This window comes from Physeter macrocephalus, chromosome 8, assembly GCF_002837175.3.
Source record: "Physeter macrocephalus isolate SW-GA chromosome 8, ASM283717v5, whole genome shotgun sequence".
Classification (NCBI taxonomy): Eukaryota; Metazoa; Chordata; class Mammalia; order Artiodactyla; family Physeteridae; genus Physeter; species Physeter macrocephalus.
The window spans coordinates 13,895,716-13,915,568 of NC_041221.1; the positions used below are offsets into that span (position 1 = coordinate 13,895,716).

Sequence of the window (19,853 nt, forward strand, 5' to 3'; positions counted from 1 at the left end):
AGACACAGAAAACAAACTTATGGTTATCAAAATGGAAAGGGGAGGATAAATTAGGTATTTGGGATTAACAGGTGTGCATTACTATATATAAAATAGGTCGGGCTTCCCTGGTGGCGCAGTGGTTGGGAGTCCGCCTGCCGATTCAGGGGGCGCGGGTTTGTGCCCCGGTCAGGGAAGATCCCACATGCCGCGGAGCGGCTGGGCCCGTGAGCCGTGGCCGCTGAGCCTGCGCGTCCGGAGCCTGTGCTCCGCAACGGGAGAGGCCGCAACAGCGAGAGGCCCGCGTACCGCAAAAAAAAAAATAAAAAGTCCCAGTTCTTCTAGGATTGATTTTGGTAATTTCTGTTTTGCTAGGAGAGCAACCATTTCCTCCCTATTTTCATGGGGATGGGCTTGACTCCCTCGTCCGCCTACGGCCCTGCTGCCCTGCCCACCCCTCTACCACGACTCTGGGCAGGGGCCCGGCAGGGGCCATGGGTCCAGCTTGGGTCCGAGGTCTCCTTTTGGATTATGTCAGATTGTCAGGTGGCTGTGCTTACTGATAGGACACTCTCACTTGGGAAGAAAACAATGGGGTGTGTTTTCAGGGCAGTACAATAACAGCCTTTTTTTTTTTTTTTTTTTTTTTTTTTGTGGTACGCGGGCCTCCCTCTGCTGCGGCCTCTCCCGTTGCGGAGCACAGGCTCCGGACGCGCAGGCCCAGCGGCCACGGCTCACGGGCCCAGCCGCTCCGTGGCATGTGGGATCCTCCCGGACCGGGGCGCGAACCCGGCTCCCCTGCATCGGCAGGCGGACGCGCAACCACTGCGCCACCAGGGAAGCCCAGTAACAGCCATTTTTAGGGACAGGTGAGAAGGGCGTTATCTTTAGCATTGGCATTGCCGTCTTAATCAGCAAATGCCATTCCTACCCCACCACTTTGGAAAAGTCTTCACCAGATATGATCTTATTATCTGAAAACTGGTTAATCAAGTTCAGGGCCGGCAAGCTTGGGTAATTTCCAGCCTTCCTAATGCACAGTTCATGTCTTTTAAACACTGATTGTTATTCATCAGCTTTTTATTAAGGTTAAATTCCCTTTAATGTCTTAAGTTCTATTATAATTTAATATATTCTTTTTCTTTTTAAGCATTTCAAATACCTGACAAGAAGCATTTACACCACAAACACACCAAACCTCTCAAACACTTAAATTACTCTTATTTATGTAATAAATTAAGCTTATAACAAATCAAGTTCACATGCACATTCTACTACTGTTTTACACACTTAAATTATTTAATATCTCTCAGCTTAAAATCACAACTCTAATAGAAATAATAGGTCATTCCTAAACTTAATTTTAAAGAGAACTAATACAAGAACATTGATATAGTGCATTATTTCTATTAAATTTTTTTGTTGTTTCGCTACATTACAGCTTAATGCTAACTTTGATACGTCTATAAAGAACTTGCTCTGTAAAGCTTGACATTCTATTATAAAATATATATGTAGTTAAGTTTAGCCTCTTTATTTTTTAAAATTGTGGTAGAATGTGTACAGCATGAAATTTACCATTTTCACCATTTTGAATGTACAGTTCAGTGGCGTTAAGTACGTTCACTTTGGTGTGTAGCCATCACGGTCGTCCATCTCCAGGACTTTTTCATGTTGCAAAACTGAAACTCTACACCTGTTGAGCAATTCCCGTTCCCCAGCCCCTGGCAACCACTGTTCCGGCTCCGTGAATCTGGCTCCTCCAGGGACCTCAAGTAAGTGGATCACACACGATTTGTCCTTTTGTGTCTGGCTTATGTCACTGAGCATGATGTCCTCAAGGTTCACCCATGTTGTAGCAGGTGTCAGAGTGTCCTTCCTTTTATTTATTTATTTATTTGTTTATTTATTTATTTATTTTTTTGTGGTATGCGGTCCTCTCACTGTTGTGGCCTCTCCCCTTGCGGAGCACAGGCTCCGGAAGCACAGGCCCAGCGGCCACGGCTCACGGGCCCAGCTGCTCCGCGGCACGTGGGATCCTCCCGGATCGGGGCACGAACCCGCGTCCCCTGCATCGGCAGGCGGACTCCCAACCACTGCGCCACCAGGGAAGCCCATGTCCTTCCTTTTTAAGGCTGAATAATATTCCATTGTGTGGATGGACCACATTTTGTTTATCCATCATCGCTGATGGGTGTGTGGGTTGTTTACATTCCATCTTTTGCTTTTGTGAATACGCTGCTATGAACATGGGTGTGCAGCTCTCTATTCAAGTCTCTGCTTTCATTCCTTTGGAGTACACACCCAGAGTGGAATTGCCGGATGATACGGTAATTCTGTGTTTAATGTTTTGAGGAATCACTACACTGTTTTCCAGGGCAGCTGCACCATTTTACATTCTCACCGGTAGTGCCCAAGGGTTCCACTTTCTTCACATCTTTGCCCACACTTTGTTTTTGTTTTGTTTGTTATTGCTGTTGTTTTAATAATAGCCATGCTGTTGGATACGAAGCGATAGTTCTCGTGTGGTTTTGATTTGCATTTCCCCAGTGATTTGTGATACTGAGCATCTTTTCATGTGCTTAGTGTCCATTTTTATATCTTCCTTGGAGAAATTCCTATTCAAGTCCTTTGCCCATTTTTAAATCAGTGGTCTTTGTTTTTTGTTGTTGCTGTTTTAGAAGTTCTTTGTCTATTTTGTATATTAGCCCCTTATCAGATACATGATTTGTAAGTATTTCCCTCATTCTGTGGTTTGCCTTTTCACTCTGTTGATCGTGTCCTTTGATGCACAGAGTTTTAAATTTTGATGTAATCTAATTTCTCTAGTTTTTTTCTTCTGTTGGTTTGTGCTTCTGGTGTCAGATCCAAGAAACCATTGCCCAATCCAATGTCATGAAGCCTTTCCTCTGTTTTCATTTAAGAGTTTTACCGTTTTAGTCCTACATTTAGGTCTTTGGTCTGGTTTGAGAAAAGTTTTGTATGTGCCATGCGTGAGGTGAGGGTCCAGCTTCATTCTTTTGCTCGTGAATACGTTGGTGGGCTTCTTTGGGAAGAGTTAACCGCGCTCTTTCACGGGAGATTCTCCTGCGTTCCAGTTTTGCTTTGCCTCCAGCTGTGCTTATGGCATGCTGTGGGCCTGGGACAGGGTGAATGTTTGATTAAGACCATTTGTTTAATCTTGGCTTGGATTTGCACGTAAACACAGAGACAGTCCTAGACATCCTAAACCACTTGATGAGTCTCAGCCAAAAGCAATAAAAATCCACCTACGGATGGAAATCTGACGACGTCCTGCCGCTATAGCAGTCCCTTGCTTGTCCACTGGAAGGCTGGGTGAGGGCGCGGGTTCGGGCTTGTTCACACCGTGGTACCCCCGGTCCCCGCTATCCCGAGGCTTCCCCGCGGCCCCCTCCCACCTGGCCTCCTCCCAAGCCAGCAGCAGACAGGCCAGGAAAGTGGGATGCTGAGAAAGGCTGAGAGCCGCACGCAGCTCACCGGCCAGGTACGATGGCCGAGGTTTGAGGAGCCGGAGAGCCCAACAGTGGCTTCTGAATGATGTTTCTCATTCCTCTTCCTCTGCAAGGACTTGGGTTCCCTTCACCACGAGGCACACCAGCCAGTCCCCTGGGCCTGCTGGCCCTCCCCTCCTCGCTTGGCCGTAGGCCTGGGCTGCTCCCTGCTGGGCTGCCCGGTCTGGTCACTGATCTTGCCCTTGACGGCAGGTCATTCTTGGTCTCGTTTGTCACCCGGAGCGGCTGCATGATGCACGGTTCGCATCTCTGGGCCTGTGGGCTCTGGGCTCGGGCGCTATCTGGGGTCTCTGGGGAGGCGGCACCTTCTGTGGTCTGGGGACCGGGGAGGGGCCAGGGAGGGAGCCTGTGTAGAGGGAGAAGCCCCTCCCTCCCCGGACACAGGGCTGAAAAGGCATCTCCCTCATCCATTGCTCTGATGTCACATGAATGGATGCAGAGCAGGGGCCCCGGGCACCAGGCGGCTGTGAGTGGGCCTGGGAGGGGGACCCCAGGTCGTCCGGGTGGGTGGCTGCAGTGGGGCACCGACCCCGGCTGGCTCTGCTTTGACCCTGTGTGCATGGCACCGTGGTGACACCACACTGACCCCCCAGGGCACCTGTCGTATGCTCATTTTTTAGAGGAAGAGCATGGAAGCAGAGAGGGAAGAGGTAGGGCCTCTGCGTCCTCACCCTCACCCTTACCAGGCCCGTCTCACACCAGCCTCATGGCCAAGAGACCATGGCACCCTCTCTGGGCTCCCGCGTACGCAGGTGTCCCCACTCTGGTTCCACAGATCAAGGGTTCCAACCAAGATGGGTGCCCTTTTGGGGGTCAGGCCTGGGGACTGGACTTCCCTGGGGCAAGGGGTCCCCCTCCTCCCCCATGAGATCTCTGTGTCCCAGGGGCTTGGCAACACAGCTGGACAGGTGGCCTGCTCCACGCGGGGGGCCGTGTGGACTCACTTCTCGGGTCACGGGGCAGGCCCGGTTGTACATCTGCAGCCGGGTCCCTACAGGTATATGGTCCTCTTCCGCCCCTGTTCAGTTCAATCCCACGGCACGTGGTGGCGACCAGACATAGGGCCACACCTAGGAGGGTGACAGGTGCTTTCTCACAGCCTCAGAAAACCCAGGTTCTGCCCCCGCTGCCTGGGTGGGGCTGCCTGGCGCACCGCCCTCCGCCCACCCAGCTTCCGTCTCGGAACCGTCCAGCAGCTGCAGGCGTGGATGTGGCTCCCACGGGTCTCCCCAGATGCACAAGCTCAGACATCACAAGCCAGTGCCCAGGGGTCACCAGGCTTGGTGTCCAGAAAGGCATTCTGCTGAGAGTTCCCGAAGCAGCAGAGAGTCTTTCTTTTCTGTCCCCACAGAGTCCCAGGAAACCCAAGAGGAAGAGCGCCGCCCCAGATGGACCTGCGAGCAGCCCCGGACTGATTCTTGGCCTCCCTCCCTCCCCCAGGCCCCCAGCACATGGGATTGATGTCTTAGGGGGCCCCTTGGGCCTGCAGGAGAACGTCCCAGACCAGGCACATCCGGACCTGAGGACCTGACCACCTTGGCAGGCAGCTCTTCTCAGGGTCCCTCCGGGAGAGACTGACCAGGTCGGTGAGGACAGAAGCTGTTGGCTGTCCTGGCTCGGGGCCTCGCCTCCCCTCCCCTGCCCCTTCCTGGTCCGTCCTGTTCCCTGGCCCGTTTCCATGCATCCCATTTATGCTTTTCTGCTGGGGGGCGGGCGGGGAGGAGTGACCAACACCCTAATCCACCTCCTGCTGTGGGAGACATGGATGTGGCTTGAAGGAAGATGGACGGGGGAGTGTGGCCAGTGTCTCCCTGACCCCACATGCATTGAGCTTGACCACATGACTTGCTTTGGCCAGTGGATGTAGGCATGTCTGAGCCAAAATAGACCACGTGTTCAGTTCTTCCCCTCTTGCTCTCTCGTCCATGGTGACAACAAAGGTCCCAGGAGATCCTGGAACAAGCAGTCACTTGGAGCCAGCCAAGCCCTCTGCTTCAGTGGACTCAGTCCTCACATAATGTAGTGTAAGCCTCTGAGCTGCTGGGGATGTTTGTTACTGCAGCAAACGCTGACTACTACAACAACCCAAAGGCAAGAATAGCTAACAGTAGAATTTGAGATATGCCAAATTTATTTTGAAAGAGGATACCAACGTGTCACATGACAGAGGCCATGAAATATATGAGGAGGACACAGTACTTAGTGACATGGCAGGGGGTGGTGAGCAGGGGGGACCCAGAATCCAAACTCAAGTGACCAGTGAAAACACACGAGAGGTGGTTCTGGGGATGACATATCATCTGATCCTGGCCAGGAGGGAGTTCCAAGGGGCAGGGCTGGAGACGGAGAAATGTTCTCTGTCTCGCCTGTGACCCTGATGGCCTTCATGTGTACGAGGCTGCTCCTCCTCCTTCTGGGAACAGGGCTGATCCATGCCCCAGCCTCCCACACGGTCAGGTGTGGGTCTGAGTGCAAGCTGGTGGCATTCAGGTAGAAGTGATGTGTCACCCCCAGGCCTGGCCTTAAAGCCCTCCCCCGCCTGAGCCCCCAACTCCTCCTAGTCCAGTCTGGGTGGGAGGAGGGCGGAGCCATGAGAGGGGAGGAGCCTGGGACCCCCAGGGGCTGCGTGGAGCAGAGGTCCTGGACTGGACTCTGACCAGGTTAGATGCAAACTTGCCTTGAGTTAAACCACAGGCACCCACTTGCCCGGGGACGGGAGACCTGCCTTGGCCATAGGATGAGCCTGGGGGTGTGGGGCAGAGTGAGGTGCAGCCCCCCACCCCGCCGCAGCAGGTGGCCGCCTCCTGTGTCTGCAGGTCCACTTGGGCCCCACCTGCAGCTAGCACGCTCTTCTGCAGGCACCCACCTCTCACCTTCCGTGAGCCCCTCGGTCCCCGATGGCTCATGGGATGACATTTGGGTGCTGAGGCTGACCCGGCTGTCCACGGGGCTGCCGCTCACCTGCCCCTGGGTGTCCAGTGCTGCCCCGCCCATGCCCCCACCGACGTGGTGTCAGGCGGCCTCCAGACCCCTTCCCAGCCGGCACTGCCCCTCCCCCCCTTTCCCAGACCAGTGTCCTTCACAGGCCCCTAAAGGAGTCTTAAGAAATTCTGTGGCCCCCAGTACATTTTTAAGTTAACAACTGAGGAAACAGACAAAGACCATCCAAAGCAAAGGCTCTTTATTCAGTGTGCTGGGCGGGGACTCGCGGGCAGGCAGCGGAGGGGGAGGCCTGGTGCTGGGAAGGGCGGGTAGCGGAGCCTAGGGAGGCCGAGGGCGTGGGGGGCAGGGGGCGTCCAGGAGCTGCGCGGCTGCTCCAGAGCACAGCCGGCTCCCTCCCGTCGGTCCTGAGTTGGGAGCAGGGAGAGAAATTAGGGAAGCTGGCGGTCACAGGCCAAGTCTTATCCGTGCTCAGCTGATTTTTACTGGTTGTTGTCTGGCTTCCTGGACTGGCAGATGACCGCGGTCTGGCCTTGAGCCGCTGTGACTCACAGGCCCGTCCCAGCTGGTCCTGGAGATGGTGGTTTGGCCGCCCGGGCAGGTGGCTGCAGGCTGTGGGTCAGAGTTCCATCTTTCATGTTGTCTGGCCATGGCCCATGGGTAAATTCAGTCTCTAACAACCAAAATTTCTCCTCCTAAGTTTAAGTGGTAGCATCGGACATATTGTAGAAACCAACACTGAGACAATAACTCTGAGGGCATTCTTTTAACTGTGTGCCAGCGTGTGTTGCGTGGGCCAAGATGAGGGTCGCTCAGAACTAACTTCCTCAATGAGTCGTGAACACGGAGAGTCAACGTGCTTTGTCCTGTCACCGTGTTTCAGCAACGCAATGTCATGCGTGGCTAAAGGGTGGGCTCTCTGTGAAGCGGGGGGCTGCCCCTACCTCCTGGTGAGGGGTGTGTGTGTGTGAGGCTCGCGTGTGAGCCCGTGAGTGAGCGTGCGTGTGCGTGCATGTGTGTGTGTGCTGGGGCTGAACTGGACTCCGTGCTCATCAGTTATCAAAGAAGAATCCGGTGTGAATGAGGTAGCATGACTGACCCCATCAGCCCAGAGGTCAGCTTTCCCATGTTTTCAGCAGACGAGGGGGCAGGTGTCACCTCTTGTGGGGGGGGACCCGGCTGGGAAACAGCTTGCTTCTTCCAGACAGGGAAACGCTACTTCTGCCCGGGGTGGGGTGAAGACGCGGCCGTGCAGGAAGCTGTCCCACCCACTCACAGGTCAGAGCCTTGCCCGAACCATCGGTGTCTGGGTGCTTTTCCTCCCCCCGTGTCACACCCTCAGAGGGGTGTTGGAATTAGCCGAGAAGGTGGGCACCTCTGAGCTTGGAGGGTCAGTGTTGGAGTCCCCCAGGGGCTGGCTCCCTGACCAGAGTTGGGGGGCCCGGAGCATCGCCTCCCCTCCTGCCCCCTCACTCGGGGTCGCCCCAGAACCCCTGGGGACGTGTGCAGGCCACCAGGGATGCCGGGGCAGGGCCCCCTGTGAGCTGACTCCGGAAGGGAACACAGGCATGTTGAAGCTCCGGCACCTGGTCCCCTCCTTGTGTCCCCAGGAAAGAGTTCGGCACTTCTGTGCCCCCAGTTTGAAGGCCACCGGCCTAGAGAGCCCCCTCTGTCCTGGCCCCTCGTCCCCCGGGGTTCACCTGGCCCTGGGTACAAGCTCCTCCGCTGCACGGTCACACGTATCTCGGTGCATCACATGTAGGCACATCTCCTCCGACTGCCAGCGTCCTGGGAGAAGGGGGACATAGCATTCATTATTTTTTGTAATTGAAGAAATATTATTTTATAATAACTGCACTTCGTAAAACAAATAAATCTGGAATGTACAAGACACTCTCTGTTCCCACCCCTCCCCCTCTGGGGCTGGCCCACTGAGATGACCATGTCGAACTCTTCTCTGAGGGTCATCTCTGCTGTTCTGTGTACTCTTTTCACTGTCAAATACTTCCCTATTTAACTGGAAAGCTTTGCTGCAAACTTTGCACAAAACCTAGTTGAGGTGCCCTGAATCGTGGTCCCCCAGAGGGGTTCTCACATCTTAATCTCCGGAACCTGTGACGATGTCACCTAGCAGGCTAAAAGGGGCTTCGCAGATGGGATTAAATTAAGGTTCTGGAAACAGGAGATTATCCTTATCAGGAGGCGGAAAGGTCAGAGAGAGAAGTGATGATGGAAACAGACCAGAGAGGGCAGAAAACGTGATGCTGCATCTTTCAAGATGGAGAAGGAAGCCACAAGCCAAGGATAGGTAGGCGCCTCCGGGAGCTGGAAAAGGCAGGAAATGACCCTACCCTGTGCCCTACCCCCGCCGAAGGAATGCAGCCTCCACACATCCATCCAGCCCACTGAGGTTGACTCCTGACCTCTGTATCTGCAAGACAGTAAATTCGTGTTGTCTTAAGCCACACTCAGTGGCGGCAATTTATTCGGAAACTAATACACTCTTGTTATCAAAATACCCATAAAACATCCTTAAGCAGCATGATTGAAGACATTTGTGTAGTGGTTACAGAAACTGGCATAACAAGACTTCACTTAAGAAAAGCCAAATTAAAAATGAGACATAATTGTTTAATAATGATAAACAGCTGCAAGTACATCTTAACAAATGTGGTGGCCTCGGTCCAGAGCCTTGACACTGATGTTTATTTTGCCACTTAAAAGAGTCAGATGACTTTCATCTTAGTTGCATTATTAGCGAAGTTTCAGCATTGTGTTCTCGCTAGTGGCCGCAGCACAACACATCTATCCAGAGCCCGGCAGCTGGCTTCCAAGTGTCCAAGGAAAACAGGCTCCAGCTGGCTTCTGCTGTGGAAGCCTGGTCACTCCAGGAACCAACTGAGGCCCAGTGGGGGTGGGCGAGTTGGAAGGGGGACCAGCCCCACTTTCCCTCCCATCTGCCCCCACACCACTGGGGTTTGGGGAGCCCCTAGAATGAAACCAGCTCGACGCAGGCTGTTTTGCACCCTGCGTCTGAACCACTGGGGTCGACCCCTCGAAGAGGCACCCAGATCTGTCACATTGTCATTCTCTCCAAGACCCCCGTCATCGAGGGGCTCCTCAGGACGGGCCAGCTTCCCACTCACAGCTGCGAGTGATTTGACCAGCACCAAGGGCCGAGGCTGTTTATGAGACGGGACAAAATAAACAAAAGTTCTGCTTTGTTGTGTTTTTTTTTTTCTGAATGTGAAATTCCTTTGGAATGCTGTTGTTTGTGGTAAGACTGGGTCTAATTGTTACCATTCCTGCTGCTTCTTACAAGAAAATAAAATTAATCTATGTTGGTTCCTAAAACAAATATTAAAATCCCACATAGACAGTTGAGAAAGAAGATGTTCCCACACCAGGTCTGGGGCAGAGTGTTATTTTGTGTGATGCCTTTTGGATCCCTTCTAGGGAGAGCCTGGCACTCCTGACAACATGCTTGAGCATGTCTCCGAGTGATTTTGATGGGCTGGAGACCCCTCTCTGAGAAGTTAGATTTACTCCACCCGAATCACTGGTCTGCCCGGGAACCAGAGGACCCTGAGCTTTGTGGGACGCTTTTACGTATATATTTATTTAAAACTTAGTCTAAGAGCAATCATCCAACCATCTTTTTTCTTTTCTCTAAAATACCTCTGTCAAGAAGAATCCATGTACAAGCTTTTATGGAACTGGTTCTCTTCCTGGACAAATAGAAATAAAACTTTGCCACGTGCTCCTTCACTGGGGAAGTAGTGTAAACGCCTTATTTGTGGCCTGAGACAGTCAATGTCATTTTTTTTCATGGTATGACTCTTCGACTACAGGGACCCCAGAGGGTCAGCCATGGCATAGCCCATTCTCCCAGTCAGCAGGATGGGGAGGGGAGGGCAGTGGGGAAGGGGTTGTCACAGCAGAGAGGGAAACCCAGGTCCATACTGCTACTTCTCGGCTTACAATTTTTAGACTGATTTGTTGGCTTCTTGTTGTGAATGATTATATTTTAGCCCTTCTGCACCCTAATTTCTCCTCCTTATCCTCTCAATGTCATGATTTTAAATCAATAAATAGTGTTTATGTTATTTTGATTGAAAATAGTGCTTCTAGCAAAGGCCAGTGGTATACTATGATTACACTTCTTTTCTGATACTGCTCTATGTCTTTCCTGGCCTTTCTACATGCCTTTGTTTTTTTCCTTACACTGTTTTAATCATATCCTCATTTTTTTTCAACTCTCCATCATGTCAGGTGTGTTAGTCTCCTGTGGCTGCTGAAACAAAGTACACAAACTGGTTGCCTTAACACAACAGAAATTTATTCTTTCACAGTTAAGGAGCCCAGAAGTCCAAAATCAAGGGGTCGGCAGGGCCGTGCTCTCTCTGCGAAGCCTCTGGGGGAGGATCCTTCCTTGTCTCTTGCAGCTTCTGAAAGTTGCTGAGAATCCTTGGAGTTCCTTGGCTTGAAGCCATATCACCTCAATCTCTGCCTTAGTGGTCACATGCCATTCTCTCTGTGTCTGTCTCTCCTCTTCTTATAAGGGCACCGGGCATAGTGGATTAGGGCCCACTCCAACCCTGTGTCACCTCACCTTAATTTGATCACATCTGCAAAGACCCTAATTTCCAAATCAAGTCACAGTCACAGGTACCAGGGATCAGGACTTACACATATCTTTCTGGGGGACCCAACTCAACCCATAACCTCACGCGTCCTATCACACTCCCCCGGGATTTCCTTCCAGCGCCCCCACCCCCTGCTCCACGCTGGACGGGCTGCTCTCCAGACCTGCTGAAAGGATTTTCTTGGATTTCCCGACACTGTCCCCATGAGTTGGAGAGACTGTTTTAGGGACCCATGTCTTTTCCTTTCTTGATTTATCTCCTCATTTTGCTGAAGTGTGTCCTCGAGGAGTGTCCTGCGAAAGCGTGTGTGGGCAGGACATTTCCTGGGTGTTCACAGGCCTAAAAACAGCCTTATCCACTCTCACGCTTGATGGATAGTTTGGTCAGTGAATGAATTCTCACCAAAAATAACTCCTGCCCGCATCCAGAGGAACTGCCCTGCTGCCTTCCAGCCTCTCGAGCTGCAGGCAGTCCGTCCTCGCTCTCCGTGGGTGAGACGTGTACTCTGTTTCTCAGAAATCTTTCAGGATCTCCTTTTCCCCCTTGATATTCTGAAATTCACGATGGTGCATCTGATGGGGGGGTTATTGTTATTATCATTCATTTGTTTGGACACTCACGTGGATCCTTGCAGCCTGAAAACTCACATCCCTTCAGCTGGAGAAACTCTCTTCTGTTATATCTTTGACAGCCTCCTCACCCCATTTTTCCCTGGTTCCCCTTTTGCCAGAATTGTGGGTCATTGTGCATCTGGCCTCTTCTATGGATCCTCACTGTCTCCTGTCCTTGCTGTCTTATTTCCTGTCTTCTTTTTCTGCCTTCAGAGAGGCTTCATCTTTATCTCCAACCCCTTGAATTTTCACTAGTGCTTTTATTTTAGTTTTCTAGAAGCTTTTTCTTGTACTCAGTCCTGGTTTATGGAGGCAACGTCTTCTCTGAGGATGTTAGCAGCAGGGTGCTAAGTTCTCCTCCTTCCTTGACTTACCTGTTTCCCTCAGCATCTTTATTTTCCTCTGTGTCTTGGTCTCTCTTTTATGTCACCAGATGACCTTTGGTTGTCTGCTGTCTCCAAGACCGAGACGATAAGGATCCAGGGGGATGTACTGACCTCGTGCTGGGGGCCCTCTAAATTCCTGAATGCAGGCAGACTGTGTCAGGGGTTCATTTTGCTCCTGAGACAGCCACCCAGGCCAGGACTGTTGCCCGCTGCCACCCCTGCCCAGCCCACCTTGGGAGCCTGGCAAAGCAGGGGGGTCTGGGAGTGAAGACCCCTGTTGGGGGCGGGGGTGTCGTGCCGGCATCCACCGAGCGTCTCCTGTCCCTTGGGGCTGTGCCCTGGGTCCCCTTAACACGTCGGTCAAAGCTTCTTCTCCCCACGGCACAGGAGGCCAAAACCGCTGAGGATTTTCAAAACTCTAGGATGTCAAGGAAGAAGAAAGAGCAGATGCTTTGGGGATGTGTCCACAGCCGAGAAACGCCCAAGCAGGCCCCTCTCCCGGGGGAGCCAGGCAGGCTGCCCTTAAATACATGCTGCTGAGCAGGGCGAGGAAGGGTCGCCCTCTCGGCCGGCGCTGCCCTACGCTGAGCCTGGCTGACCCTCCTCCCCACCTCTACGTGTGGGCGGGTCCTCTCTCACCTCCTCCTCTACCTGTGGTGGCCTCACCCCTTGGGCTGGAAATACACCTGCTGCCCCTGCCCGTCCGCCAGCCAGGGGCTGCTCCTGTGTGTCCCTGCTGGTCTGTCCATCCCCTCCCCCTCCCAACCTCTCCACTCTCCACCCAGGCCCCGGGAGGACTGGGACTTCGTCCTGTCTGCTTCCTGGTCCCCAGGTCAGCGGCGAGCAGCCTCAGAGATGCTGCAGAGGGAGGGCAGGGCAGTCGTCTGCTCACCAGGGTGAGTGGCCTGGCCCCGACGGGGCCTGAGGCCGGGCGGGTCTGCAACTGAGAGGACCCGGGATGGGGGAGGGGGAGGCGAGGAGGGGAGCCACTTCCCCTCCCAGGCCCAGAGGGAGGGTGGCCCCTCATCCTTCGACAGGTGTTGACAGTGACGGCTACGGGACAGGCACTGTCCTAGGCGCTGGGGACACGGGGTGGAGGGGACAGAGTCCCGGAGCTCGGGCCTGAGGCAAGTGCAGAGCAGAGCGGCCATGAGCGCGGTGCAGGGGGAGAGTGGGTCTCTCTAAGCAGACACAACTGAAGTGAGCGGGGTGTGCCTGCCGACCCCTTAGGAGAGGAAGCAGCAAGTGCAAAGGCCCTGAGGCAGGCATGCCCTCGGCCAGCTGAAGGAACTGCAGGAAGGGGAGGAGGAGAGGGCAGAGGGTCGGGGCTGCGTGGTGGTGGTTCGGGCTGGCTTCCTATCGAGGCGGCCTGGCGGGTGAGGTTGGCATTGAGGCGCCTCGGGCTGCACCAGGCCCCCCGGCCCAGGGCCACGCTGAGGGCCGAGGGCAGGTCTGCATCCCCGCCAGAACCTGGAGGCTCTGTGTCCCCAGGGCCGCAGCCGGGGCCCCGGGCCGCGAACCGCAGGCCGCTGCCCCGGCTCAGCCCAGGCCGAGCAGGTGGCTGCCGTCTGCGGCCACTTCCACCAGCACACCGCCCCCCAGCCCTGCTGCCTCCCCTCCCCTCCTTCCACGTCCCCCCACCCAAATGCCAGCTCCCCAGCCCAGGCTGTTGAAATCAATAAAGGCACAGATGACGACAAAGGCAGTAATAGTAACCCCAGCGGGCGTCGGTGGAGGCTGGGCTCGGGATGGCTCTGCGGGCGACGGGGACGCTGTGGTGGACTCTGCCCTCTCCCGAGGCTGGCTCTGTCGTGGGCCCGCCCCACTCACTCCCCAGCTGCTGGCCCAGACACTCAGCAGCCCTGGCAAGGCACCCTGGGCGCAAGGGGACCGGCTGGGCCCTGAGCCCTCCATCTGTGCAGAGAGGGGTCCTCTCACCCCGCTGCAGGTGGCCGACCAAGCGGTGATGCATCACCCTTGTCTCTGGTTCCTCCCGAGAGCATAAACGCACACCTGCTCTTGCCCTCAGCTTTTCTGGAGGGGTTTTCCAAAGTGGGACGGCGACCTCACCTCCAGGGCAGGGAGGCCGGGGCTGGGGTGACGTAGCGCGTCCTCTGCCCTCTCTTCCGTTCTTCTTTCACTGGTTCGTTCACCGGCGTGTTTGTCCCCAACGCTGGCTTGGGGTCAGGGCGGCGGGCACGTCTGCGGTGCGCGGCGTGCAGCCATCGTCACCCCCGCCAGCGGCCGGACCCCTGACTCGGACCCCGGGGGCCGGCGGCTCAGACACGCGCGTTGTCTGGGGATGCGGCTCGGAGGACACCAGGGTGCCCCCCTGGCGTGACTTTGACCTGCGACGTCTGGAGGCGTTTGGGGCTGTCACTGCCGGGGTGCTGAGTGGGGGCCCTGCTCTGGACTGGAGATGCGCTGACGTCCTCATACTGGGTGTGTCTCGCGCCCGCTGCCCGGTCTGTGCAGTGGCCGCGCCCCGCCCGGGACGGGCCCCTGCAGCACACCCGCGAGCCCACTTTTCTCTCCTTCCAGCCCTGCACCGTGGGCCCGCCGTCTGCGTCCGCCTCCTTCTCCCTCCCCTGGAGACGTTGCTCCCGGCCCCTCCTTCCTGGGGTGCACGGCCTCCGAGTGGACCGCAGAGGGCGAAGGTGTCAGCCCGGCGCATGAGAGCCCGCGGGGTGCCAGGCCTGGGGGCCCACGGGGCCATTCTGCCTCCTGTTGAGGAGCCGGGCTCCTGTCACATCAGTCCCCACTGGAGCTGCGGGCAAGGCTCCACCGGGACATGGGGCCTCGGAGCTGGTGGGCACAGGAGGGGGGCAGAGGCCGGACAGGGGAGGGACGCCCGGGGGGGAAGCCCGTGGTGGGTGAGGTCAGGGCCTCTTGGCGGCCAGGGACGGCCTGAGCCCCTGGAGGGGGGCGTGCAGGGAGCAGGGGGCCCCTAACACCGCTATGTGGCTGGAAGGTGTGTGAAGCTGACCAGGGAGGAGAGGACGAAGGCCCAGCCCCGGGAGGTTGACCTGGACGATGTCCCCAAGCAGGTGTCTCCCACATGCCCCTCCCATGCCCGTCTGCTCGCACAGGTGCACGTGCCCCTGGGCCCACAGGCAGGGCTGTTCTTAAGGGGTTGTTCTGGGCTCCTTATTCTAAATCTTGCTTTCTCACATGCCTCCAGGTCAGAAGATAAATGTCTGGCTTGTTCCATCACCACAGAGCAGGGCCCTGGCGGGGAGGTCAGGACCACAGAGCAGGGCCCTGGCGGGGGGGCGTTCAGGACCACAGAGAAGGGCACTGGGGGGTTTAGGACCACAGAGCGGAGCCCCAGGGGTGTCAAAGCCTCAGAGACGGTCCCTGGGGGTCAGAACCACAGAAGAGGACCCCAACACTTGCACGTGGACACCTGACGTGGCCACTGGGACCTCTGAAAGCCAAGGGCACTGACAGGTCATTTCCAGGCCTTTCTCCGGCTGAAGCACGGGGGTATCAGCTGTGTCAGAGCACATCATGAGTCATCACCTGGAAGCAGACTCTGGAAGAATGTGCCCCAAGCTCCTGAGCAGCCCGGGAATCCTCAGAGCCTCCCTCCTCCCACTGGCCACAACTAGAGAGAGCCGTGCGCAGCAATGAAGACCCAATGCAGCCAAAAATAAAAATAAATAAAATTTAAAAAAGAAAGAAACCCCTGTAGAACTCTAAGACACGTCCCCTCAACCCCGTCTCCTCTTTTATTTCCTCTAGAGCTCTGATCTCTCCGTGTCGTCATGGTTACCTGACTTCTGTGCGGCTCACCTATGACCTGACGCCTGGAACGGTTCCTGCCCCCTACACGGCTCTCCGTGAGCACGTCCCCTCCTGGGGGTCGGGGTGGGGCTGAATGAGTGACCCTGGAGGGATGAGTAAATGAACAGAACTGGCGCCCGCCCGGCACCCAGAGTGCTGCAGGGGGCCAGCTGCACGAGAAGAGAAATCTCTGGGAGCCTGAACCTCACCAGACAAGCAGGGCACCTAGGCTGAGAAACCTCAGTGTTAAAAATAGAGGCCGTTAAAAAAGTGTTTTTAACCAACGGATGGAAATTCCCTTAATCGAAAGGAGCTGCTGCAAATCAAGCCACAGAAGTGATGTCCAGGAGCCGAGGACCGTTTCTTGAGCGAAGAATGCCACCTCTGGGGACTTCCCGGGGGAGAGGCTGTGAGCGAAGGTCTGCGGCACTCAGCAGTCTTTGAAAAAGAAAGGACACCGAGATTCTGTTCCTGGATTTGGCAAATAAACGACGGGCCCCGTGCAGAGGGGCGTGATTTAGGGCAAGTGCCCTCGGCCAGTTTGTACTGGGATTTGGGGGAACAGAACAGCACTTCACCGGGTAGGACAGCAGGACAGGAAATGCAAGAATCCAGATAAATAATTTGGGGGCGTGTCCTGAGCTAAGAGCGGGCGTCAGAGGCCCGGGAGCCTGCCCTACCCCGGCCCGCACGTGTGCGCCTGGCTTCTCCCTGCAGTTATTTGCAAGCTACCAGCCCTATCACAACCAGCTGCAAACTTACTGAATGTTTAAGGCTGTTTCCCACCACCTGGGGCCTGTGGTGCCCAGAGAGCCCAGCTGCGGGAGGAGGGCACGCGCAGGTTCAAGTGCTCAGCCTCGGGTCCGTGGGTGAGCCCACACTGGACTTTTTGTGCCCCGGGTGCCCTGCTTGTCTCGGCCGGGGGGCGGCCCTGTTCTCGGGCCAGCTCAGTCACTGGCTTGTTCGCAAGCCCCCGGGCCTCGTCTTCTTCCTGTAAAATTAGGAGAGGCGGGAGCCACGGTCAGCCGCGCTGCCTGAGCCCGGGAGCCAGGTTTCCCGGGGTATCAGCAGCAGAGCGGTGCTTAGCCTGCAGCCCAGCCCAGGCCTTCTGGTGGAACTGGCCTGGTTTGCAACTTTGCCGAAAGCTCCCAGGCGGCCTTAACGGGACCTGGGGTGTGTACCCGAAATCTAACCCTCTGGGGGACACCCAGCAGCCCAGATGGTGCAGCAGGGGCGTCTGGGGCACAGCAGGAAGAGGCTAGACTATGGCATCGGAAGAGTCTGCCTTCAGCACCGTGATGGGCAGTGGGTCTCGCTCGGCCTCCCCCCGGGAAGCAGCAATCGCGCGTGTCCCACTCGCATGACAACGTTATTAGGAAGCTGCGACTTCCGTGCCATGCAAATGCTCTCCAGTCACGGTGTGGCTTTAGGAAGACACAAGGCTGCGGGCCATGCACACAGGCGACAGAGCGTGACGGGCTCTGCCCTCTGGCTGAGCACCTGTCGAGCGGCCACCACCCTGAGGGAGGCCTGGGCCAGGGCACAGCCTGACCCCTTGGGAGGGAGCTGGGGGAGATGCCCGTCCTGCCCTCCTGCCCCCACTCCCGCGGGCTGGACCCAAAGGGGAGGGAAGGGCCGGGCATGGTCCTGTGACCCGCGGTGCCCCCAGGTGTTCCTGTCTGAGCAAAGGAGCCTGATCTCTTCCCTGCGGGGTGAAACCAGGAGGTCAGCCCGAGAGTCTAGTGGAGTCCGACGGGTCTGGAATTGTTTCAGCAAAAAATCGCAGGCGTTTTGGAATTTGATGCAAACCATTTAAAACTAGTTTGCGTGTGTCTCTAATCACACCCTTCCGTCCCCCGCGCTTTCCCGTCTACACCTTAATGTCCGTGTCCGCTTCGTGCCTGCGTTTGCCTCCCTGACCTACCTGCCTGGGGACGTACACCTGCAGGTAATCGGTGATCTGCACCTGCCGACAGGCCCAGGGCTCCAGGGACCCTGGAGCGTCCAGGCTGCACATCCTGACCGACCGGCCCCGGGCCAGGCGTGATCTGCACCTGCCGACAGGCCCAGGGCTCCAGGGACCCTGTGGCCTGAGGGGTGGACCCTGGAGCGTCCAGGCTGCACATCCTGACCGACCGGCCCCGGGCCAGGCCGACTTCCTCTGAAGGACTTCAGCGGAGCTCCGGGGGGGACGAGCGTCCTTCCCCCGACCTCACGGCCCACCTTCCCAGCAGACACCTCGCAGCCGCCCCGGGAAGTCCCTGGAGCGAGGCCACGGGGGAGCCGGGCGGCTTAGGCTGGAACCGGCAGGTCTGGGCGCGGGATTCGGGCAGTGCTGAGCGGCACGTGTGGAGCTGAGCCCGCCTGGCGGAAAGGCCGCCCCAGCTCTGACCAGAGGGTCTGCCTTGGTGGCCGGGCCTGGCGGCCCCTCCCCCAGGGTGGAGCTGTCACAGCCCAGCCTGAGGACAGCTGGACACTGGGGCAGACAGGCTCCCGCTCTCCCCGGCCCCCCAGTATCTGACAGTGCTGCCCCCCCCATAGACTGCAGCCCTCCACCCCGTCTCCCTGCAGGAGGAGGACCGTATAATCGTAATCGTAATGCAGACCTAACCTCCTAACGGCATCCTTCACTTTCCTGAGCATCACAAAAGCCCTTTCTCGCTGGTCCTCACAGAGCCCCGGGTGGGCGGGTGGCCAGAGGGCAGCACTGCCCCGGCGGAGGGGTCTGGCCGGCCCATCCCGGACCCAGGCCCTCGCCGTAGCCGCAGAGCTGCCCTCACACCTTCTGGGAGCCCGGGACTGCCCGCCATTCTCCCGGTTCTGGAAGGAGTGCCAGGCTAGCTTTGGGAGCGCTGCGACGTAAGAGGCTCCTTTCTGACTTGGCTTCTTGACTACGAAAGTGTCGCTTCCTTTTCTAGGTGCTAAAGGCAGACAGGAAGTTTGGGAAGTAATTTCAACCCAGTCTGTTGCTTTGCCTCTACCCGGGCTGAGCTTTATCGCGATTCTCCCGGCCCGCGGGCCGGCGATCGTCAGGGACGCCTTGGGCCCAGGCAGGTGTGCACGATGGTTACAGCCCGGTGCAGACCCGCCCCCGACCCCCCGTCCGTCAACCCCGAAGCCCAGACCCCGCCTGGAGCAGATGCCCACATGGCACCCACTCGCCCCGTGGACAGGGCCACTGCCCCCGAGAAGGATGGCACCAAATCCACTGCCAGGGCCAGGGCGCCAGCCAGCAGTCCCCTCCACAAAGTCCTTCCAGGAACATCCTGCTGAAGTCAAAGTCACTAAGTCTGATTCTGTGTCGTGACTCTTCCCAATGAAAAAGAATGCAGGATCATGCCTTCTTCAGTACGTGGCAGGTCCCCCCCTGGCTGTGGCTCTCCCGACTGCGGGGTCTCCCTCTGAGTATGAGGTTTCCCTCTGGCCGTGGGATGCCCCACCCCGAACTGTGGGCCTCTCATCTACAGCCGGTAGCCTTTCCCAGACCTGGAACCTTGTAATTTACAGCTTTTTCAGTGCCCTTTGTCACAATACATTACCACTCCTTTTTTAAAAAAAAATTTATTTATTTATTTATTTACTTTTGGCTGCGTTGGGTCTTCGTGGCTGCGCGCGGGCTTTCTCTAGTTGCGGCCAGCGGAGGTCACTCTTGGCTGCGGTGCGTGGGCTTCTCATGGCGGCGGCCTCTCTTGTTGCGGAGCACGGGCTCTAGGCGGGCGGGCCTCGGTAGTTGTGACACGCGGGCTCAGTAGTTGTGGCTCGTGGGCTCTAGAGCGCAGGCTCAGTAGTTGTGGCACGCGGGCTTATTTGCGCCACGGCATGTGGGATCCTCCCGGACCGGGGCACGAACCTGCGTCCCCTGAATTGGCAGGTGGACTCTCAACCACTGCGCCACCAGGGAAGCCCTGTTACCACTACTTTCTGTTTGATGCTTTATTTTATTATGGAGGGTGAGGGATTCCCGGGCCTATC

General features: G+C 56.6%; 1 protein-coding gene across 4 annotated transcripts in view; it reads left to right on the top strand.

Annotated features, from left to right (window-relative positions):
• Nucleotides 1-16,001, top strand: part of GATD3 (glutamine amidotransferase class 1 domain containing 3) — a 71,858-nt gene extending 55,857 nt beyond the window's left edge. Inside the window, exons 8-9 of one of the 4 annotated variants that reach the window (XR_008618019.1) lie at nt 4,953-5,094; nt 15,840-15,857. Coding sequence is in view for 2 of the 4 variants with exons in the window: in XM_055086451.1 (XP_054942426.1) it covers nt 15,840-15,896 (57 nt within the window). In the remaining 2 variants the exon portion in view is untranslated. The other 3 variants (XR_008618018.1, XM_055086451.1, XM_055086453.1) reach the window with 3 other exon arrangements.
• Nucleotides 16,002-19,853: the final 3,852 nt, after the last annotated feature.